Here is a 7,500-nt window from a genome sequence, read left to right on the forward strand (position 1 = left end):
TATATATATATATATATATCTATACATTAATAATTGTTAATATAAAAATAAAATATATATACATACTGCAAAACAAATATTAGTATAATTTAATTTAATTTGTTTTTAATACATTAATCCACCGTGACCCGACAAGCGGCTGAAAATGGATAGATGTTTTTAATTTATATATATAAATACACACATACCTATATCAAAATATATATATAATATATATTTATAATTATTATTTCAAAGTAAAAAAAAACAAATAAAGGGGGATTTATATGAAATTAAACAGAAATATATAAATACAGTTATCCGGTTAACAGAAAGGTAACTCACAACCCGGACGGTGCATCACTTCACCGGCAGGCGGCGGTGTTCTCCCCACAGGCTGCGTGGTGCTCTTCAGGAAGCGAGAAGAAGAACACGTTCACGGTGCGCATGCGCGGTGGCTCACGTGCTAAAGCATGACAACAACAACAACCATCAGAGCAGCATGACGGCGCTGAGGAGGATGCTCTCCGCGGGGCTTCCGCTCCTGCTGCGACGCCGCGCGCACACCTGTCTGACGTCATGGACGACCCGCGCGCACGTCAGAGCCGCGTCTCCCTCCCAACCAAGGGCATTCACGCTCTCCGCGTGCACGTGGAGGGACGCGGACGATGTCAGCGGCGGCGGCGGTCTGCACGAGGAAGACGAGGAGGAGGAAGAGGACGACGATGACGTCATCGACGACAGCGAGGTGGAGGAGCTGTTCCGCGTGCACGCGCCCGCAGGGCCTCAGCAGCACAGAGTGTTCGTGGTTCACCCCGACGTGAAGTGGGGGAGCCGGAAGCAGCACCTGACCACAGGTAGGTCACGCGCCTTCCACCGGGGGTGTGCACGTGTGTCTGTGCGCGTGCACATCGAGCTCACTGCGCTTGTCCCCAGCTGAGCTGATGATGGCCGAGGCTGTGGGGCTCGTGACCACCCTGGACACCTGGAGGGTGGTGGGCCAGCTGGTCCTGTCCACCAAGACACCTGAGAAGAAGAAGATATTCGGCAAAGGAAACTTCCAGACCCTGACAGGTCAGCAGTGCACGTGCACGTGCACACGCAGATCGATTGTTTTATATAGGGATCGGTTATTGTTGTTGTTGTTGTTCTCCCCCTGCAGATAAAATCCGACAGACAGCCGGAGTCACTGCTGTGTTTGTGAATGTGGAGCGCCTGTCTGCTTCAGCCGAGGTGAACCACAATGCTAGAGTCATTTACATACTTCTATACAACCACAGGAGTCCCCTGGTGGTCAGGAGAAAGAATGCAGCTTTAACACATGAAGCATAGACTTCTATACAACCACAGGAGTCCCCTGGTGGTCAGGAGAGAGAATGCAGCTTTAACACATGAAGCATAGACTTCTATACAACCACAGGAGTCCCCTGGTGGTCAGGAGAAAGAATGCAGCTTTAACACATGAAGCATAGACTTCTATACAACCAGAGGAGTCAGTAGTAGTAAAGTCACTTTAAAGAAGAAGTTGTCTCCAGGTTTAGCCTGAATGGTGTTACATATGGTCATTTAATTCACCACAATTCAATTAAAAATATCATTTAAATTGAATTTAATTCATTTTATTAATCATCTCCACAACTCGTGGAGCCCTCGACCAGTAAACCAGTAAACCAGTAGACCAGTAGACCAGTAAACCAGTAGACCAGTAAACCAGTAGACCAGTATACCAGTAGACCAGTAGACCAGTAAACCAGTAAACCAGTAGACCAGTATACCAGTAGACCAGTAGACCAGTAAACCAGTAAACCAGTAGACCAGTAGACCAGTAAACCAGTAGACCAGTAAACCAGTAGACCAGTAGACCAGTAAACCAGTAAACCAGTAGACCAGTATACCAGTAAACCAGTAGACCAGTAGACCAGTAGACCAGTAAACCAGTAGACCAGTAAACCAGTAGACCAGTAAACCCTTTTACGGACATCTTCTATAATAAATATGACGTTGGGAACAGAAGTCCAGACGAGCTAAAAGCTCTAAACATTGAATTAAAAGCATTAATTAATATCTGGTTGTACTCTAGTTCTGTGGCACGTTTTAACAGCCGGTGTTCCAGTTCAACCAGTGGCCGTGTTAACTGGTGACTGCCATTTCCCCTCCAACACAGAGGGAGTTTGAGGAGGCCTGGGGGGTCAAGGTCTTCGACAGGTACTCGGTGGTCCTCCACATCTTCCGCTGCAACGCCAGGACCAGAGAGGCCAAGCTGCAGATCTCTCTGGCCGAGATCCCGTTGTTACGGTAACGTTGACCTACTCCATTTGTTTATTAGTTTCCATCATTTTTATTTTATTGTTTTAAACGTCTTCATCCGACGGCGGCAGATCTCGTCTGAGAAATGAACTGGCGGACTTGGATCAGCAGGGCGGGGGGGCGAGGTACATCGGAGGCTCAGGTAACGCAACCGCACGGCCACGAACGCACGCGTCTGATTGGACGTCCAGCCCCCCCTGATCCCCGCTTGCCGATTGGTCCGTACAGGCGAGACGCTGACGGAGGTCCAGCAGCGCCTGCTGAGGGAGCGCGAGATGAAGATCCGCTCGGCGCTGGAGAAGCTGCGCAGGAAGCGGCGCCTGCTGCGGTCGGAGCGGCGCCACAAGGAGTTCCCCACCGTGTCCGTGTTGGGCTACACGAACTGTGGTGAGCACAGACCATAATATCACATGCGTTGAGATTTATTACCGTTTAAAAAGTATCCATTTAAAACGTTTTGCGATTTGTTGCGATAAATAAAACAAACATGTCAACGTTTTAGCCGACAAGATCGAGTTTTCTGATTTTTATTGCAGCAAAAAAAAAATATGTTGTCAGTCAAAGTCCCAGAAACGTTTATCCTAATTAAATGTCTAACATTTAGGATGATTTATTAGCAGAAGAGTAATATAATATTCATATTTACCTGAAACGTTTCTACGTGTGGAGGCGGAGATTTTTAACATTTTGCTAAATGCTGCAATATCAAAATTTAGATTTTTTTTAAAACTTAATTTAGTCAACAAGAGCAGACGGAACAACAAATGAGAAAAATGAGTCCTAAATGTCGCGCAGCGCCCTCTAATGGACTGGAAAGATAATCGTTCAAAAAGGTTTTCTTATTCTTATTGATTATTTGGCAATCCATGATTAAATATTAACCAGAATATTTAGCTGATTATTCATATATTTATTTATTTTAGCGACTTTCTTTTACTTTAAGTCTTCCATCGTGGTGATTTGCATAAAAACACACAATTCTAATGAGGAAATAAAAGTATATTTTATTATCTGAAAAGCTCTTCTCGTTTCCGCTCAGGCAAAACGACGCTGATCAAAGCGCTGACGGGCGACGCCGGCCTCCAGCCCAGGAACCAGCTGTTCGCCACGCTGGACGTCACCGTGCACGCCGGCCGGCTGCCCGGTCACATGACCGTGCTGTTCGTGGACACCATCGGCTTCCTGTCCCAGCTGCCCCACCAGCTCATCGACTCCTTCTCCGCCACGCTGGAGGACATCAAACACTCGGTAAGCTTTTCCCCGGGCGGGAGGAGGCGTCGGCGTTTGGAGGTGTTGACCCGTCTGCCGGTCTCTCTCAGGACCTGCTGGTCCACGTCAGAGACATCAGTCACCCGGAGACCGTGAACCAGAAGGTGAACGTGCTGAAAGTCCTGAACGACATGCAGATCCCCGACCGGCTGATGAGCTCCATGATAGAAGTCCACAATAAAACCGACCTCGTCGACAAGTAAGACGGTTAACTTTGTCCTTAAAGGGCCAGCGTCACATCTGCACGGGGAGCAGGAGGCGGAGTCCGCCATGTTTTTACAGAAGCCGAGAGAGACTTCCATGTTTTAGGTTACCTGAAGGACGGGATGCGACGAGCATGGGACTGTAAAAGAAAGTGAAACCTAAATCAATCTGCTATGTTTTTATAAACCAGCTAAAAGTTTGTTCTCGTAAACAAAGAAAAGGTTTCTCTCTGTTGGTTGAGAGAAACCAGACGGAGGAACAAGGTTCTTCAGTATTGATGATCATCATTCATAAACTGTATTTATTTTATTAACACGTTTAATTTGTTTTGTGAATAACTTTATAAAGTGACTCGACACACTTGGAAAGGGGAGGGGCTTAACTGAGGGGTATTTGTTTTAGTTGCAATCTGCAACTTCACCACTAGAGGTCACTAGATCGTACACACTGTCCCTTTTTAAGGGAAATAACGGAACACGTGCTCGGCAGCCTGTAACGTCTCCAAACCACCAAATGTAATAAAACGTCACGTTAAAATGTACTCGAGAGCTTTAAATTTAAATGAACTACATTTCAGACGTAATAGTTAATGGTCCTAACACATTTAATTGGGGGTTCTGGTGTACTATCCTCAGCTATCGGCCCACGCAGCCCGGCGCTCTGCCCGTCTCGGCCCTGCAGCAGCGCGGCCTGGACGGCCTGATGGCGGCGGTGGAGGACGAGATCCTAAAGTCGACGGGGAAGCGCTCGATGGACCTCAGCGTCGACCTCCGCTCTCCTCGGTTAAGGTGACGGCCGTCTTCCTCCTGCAGCTGCGTTTAGTTTCTTAATATGAAACCCGCCCGCTGATGAGCGTCTTTCGCCCGCAGCTGGCTCTACAAGGAGGCCGCCGTTCAGCACGTGCAGGTGAACGCCGACGAGGGGTCGGCCGTGGTCAAGGTCATCATCAGCGCCGCCGCGTACGGACGCTACAGGAAGCTGTTCACGGGGAGATGACGGAGAAGAAGGGCGGGGAGGCCTTCACAGGCTTCATCGGCTCATTCACGCTACACAACAACAACAACAACAACACCAGCTGATCCCTACTGAGCATGTGCAGCTCTCACCAGCTCACTCTTTCATCGTCAGTAGCTTCTTTCTCGTCTGTGGAGAGAGCTGCACATGCTCAGTAGCCGTCAGACGGGCGTTAGCGGCGAGAGTAACGTTAGCCGGAGCGAGCTAAACCTTAGCAACGTGCTAGGGCTCAGATGTCTTTAGTCAATTGTGCTTTTTTTATATGCTGAATAAATTATTTCCAAGAAACTTTCTCCATGTTTTTTCCATTAATGGACAAAAGCTAAAGCCCATCTCAAGTTTAGGTGATTCAAACAGACATAAAAGACTGTCTTTTATTATATTAGAATATTTAATTCTGTAACAGAATGACGTACATTGTTATGAACATATTCAGAGCTGGAGAGTCAATAAAAGATGAACGTAACAGAAACTCAGACTTCTGAGGAGAGGAAACGATGCAGAAGGTCGTTTACTTTCAGTTCCCTGTAGTAGTTTCTGGTTCAGTGTGACTCTTTGTGGTCGTATTCCGTCTCTTTGTGTCTCTCTTTTGTTATTTTGTCTCTTTGTGGTCGTATTCCGTCTCTTTGTGTCTCTCTTTTGTTATTTTGTCTCTTTGTGGTCGTATTCCGTCTCTTTGTGTCTCTTTGTTATTTTGTCTCTGTGGTCGTATTCCGTCTCTTTGTGGTAGTTTTGTGTCATTTTGGTAATGCATCTTTTGTTCTTTTTGTGTCTCTTTGTAGTTTTGCATCTTTGTAGTTTTTAACTTTTCCTGCGCAGTAGTTTCTGGTTCAGTGCGATGACCAGCGGGCAGAGAGGAAGCGGACCCACGAAGTCTCCTGCGATGATGTTCAGGCTCTTGGGGTCGGACCCCGGCTCCTGCTTCTCCACCCACGTCCTCAGACTCTCCCAGTTGCTGAAGGTCAGCGTCCGCAGCGACTGCTTCGGGTTCTCGGCGACGTAGAAGCGGTCGGCTGTGAGGTTGAGGCCGGACACGAAGAAACTCTCTGCACAAACGCACAAGAGACACACAACGCTGCGACGGCTGCTGGGTGGAGAACACATACTAAAGGGGCAAAGACTCACCTGGACGGCCCAGGTCTTTGTTCCAGTCCAGGTAGCTGGTGACCCCTTGCGCCGTGCGCTGGTTGGCCCACCAGTAAGGGATGGGGGGCCACAGCTCCGCATGGCCCTCCGCAGACTGGGAGTCGTAGGACAGGACCACCTGGTGGCCGGACGACCACAGGCGGCGCAGCGTCAAGGCTTCCTGTGAGGACACGGGGGCTCGTGAGGCTTTCAGTGAGGACACGGGGGCTCGTGAGGCTTTCAGTGAGGACACGGGGGCTCGTGAGGCTTTCAGTGAGGACACGGGGGCTCGTGAGGCTTTCAGTGAGGACACAGGGGCTCGTGAGGCTTCAAGGGGGCTCGTGAGGCTTCCCCTGAGGACACGGGGGCTCGTGAGGCTTCCCCTGAGGACACGGGGGCTCGTGAGGCTTCCCGTGAGGACACAGGGGCTCGTGAGGCTTCCTGTGTCGTGGACAGGTTGTTAGGCCACACCCCTCACCAGATGCAAAGAGACATGTTTTGGGTTATTTTGAGTCTCTTTGTGATCGCATGTCTCTGTGGTGTTTAATGTCATTGTAGTGTTGTGTCTCTTTGTGTTCGTACTTGTGTATTTTTGTTGTTTGTGACTCTTTGTAGTAGTTTCGCATCTCTTTGTGGTCATGTTGTGTCTCTTTGTGGTCCTGTTGTGTCTCTTTTTGTGGTCCTGTTGTGTCTCTTTGTGGTCCTGTTTTGTCTCTTTGTGGTCATGTTGTGTCTCTTTGTGGTCATGTTGTGTCTTTGTGGTCATGTTGTGTCTCTTTGTGGTCATGTTGTCTCTTTGTGGTCATGTTGTGTCTCTTTTTGTGGTCCTGTTGTGTCTCTTTGTGGTCATGTTGTGTCTCTTTGTGGTCCTGTTGTGTTTCTTTGTGGTCATGTTGTGTCTCTTTGTGGTCCTGTTTTGTCTCTTTGTGGTCATGTTGTGTCTCTTTTTGTGGTTCTGTTGTGTCTCTTTGTGGTCATGTTGTGTCTCTTTGTGGTCCTGTTGTGTCTCTTTGTAGTCCTGTTGTGTCTCTTTGTGGTCCTGTTTTGTCTCTTTGTGGTCCTGTTGTGTCTCTTTGTGGTCCTGTTGTGTCTCTTTGTGGTCCTGTTTTGTCTCTTTGTGGTCCTGTTGTGTCTCTTTGTGGTCATGTTGTGTCTCTTTGTGGTCCTGATGTGTCTCTTTGTGGTCATGTTGTGTCTCTTTGTGGTCATGTTGTGTCTCTTTGTGGTCATGTTGTGTCTCTTTGTGGTCCTGTTTTGTCTCTTTGTGGTCATGTTGTGTCTCTTTGTGGTCCTGTTGTGTCTCTTTGTGGTCCTGTTGTGTCTCTGTGGTCCTGTTGTGTCTCTGTGGTCCTGTTTTGTCTCTTTGTGGTCCTGTTTTGTCTCTTTGTGGTCCTGTTGTGTCTCTGTGGTCCTGTTGTGTCTCTGTGGTCCTGTTGTGTCTCTTTGTGGTCATGTTGTGTCTCTTTGTGGTCCTGTTTTGTCTCTGTGGTCCTGTTGTGTCTCTTTGTGGTCATGTTGTGTCTCTTTGTGGTCCTGATGTGTCTCTTTGTGGTCATGTTGTCTCTTTGTGGTCATGTTGTGTCTCTTTGTGGTCATGTTGTG

General features: G+C 48.0%; 2 protein-coding genes across 2 annotated transcripts in view; one reads left to right on the forward strand and one right to left on the reverse strand.

The window, feature by feature from the left end:
• The first annotated feature begins 448 nt into the window (after window positions 1–448).
• Window positions 449–5,064, forward strand: gtpbp6 (GTP binding protein 6 (putative)). The gene is made up of 10 exons (XM_034531720.1): window positions 449–836; window positions 916–1,053; window positions 1,142–1,212; window positions 2,144–2,274; window positions 2,358–2,428; window positions 2,515–2,673; window positions 3,326–3,534; window positions 3,606–3,754; window positions 4,395–4,547; window positions 4,629–5,064. Exons 1-10 carry the CDS (start codon window positions 482–484, stop codon window positions 4,753–4,755), a joined length of 1,563 nt encoding a protein of 520 aa, XP_034387611.1. The 5' UTR covers window positions 449–481; the 3' UTR covers window positions 4,756–5,064.
• Window positions 5,065–5,500: 436 nt separating this feature from the next.
• si:dkey-66a8.7 (PI-PLC X domain-containing protein 1) overlaps window positions 5,501–7,500 on the reverse strand; it is an 8,589-nt gene continuing 6,589 nt past the window's right edge. The window contains exons 5-6 of the mRNA XM_034531722.1: window positions 5,899–6,079; window positions 5,501–5,819 (exon numbers count right to left, since the gene is read on the reverse strand). Coding sequence (XP_034387613.1) covers window positions 5,575–5,819; window positions 5,899–6,079 — 426 coding nt within the window. The 3' untranslated portion in view covers window positions 5,501–5,574. The remainder of the gene's footprint in view (window positions 5,820–5,898; window positions 6,080–7,500) is intronic.

Source organism: Cyclopterus lumpus, chromosome 4 (genome assembly GCF_009769545.1).
Source record: "Cyclopterus lumpus isolate fCycLum1 chromosome 4, fCycLum1.pri, whole genome shotgun sequence".
In the NCBI taxonomy this organism is placed as follows: Eukaryota; Metazoa; Chordata; class Actinopteri; order Perciformes; family Cyclopteridae; genus Cyclopterus; species Cyclopterus lumpus.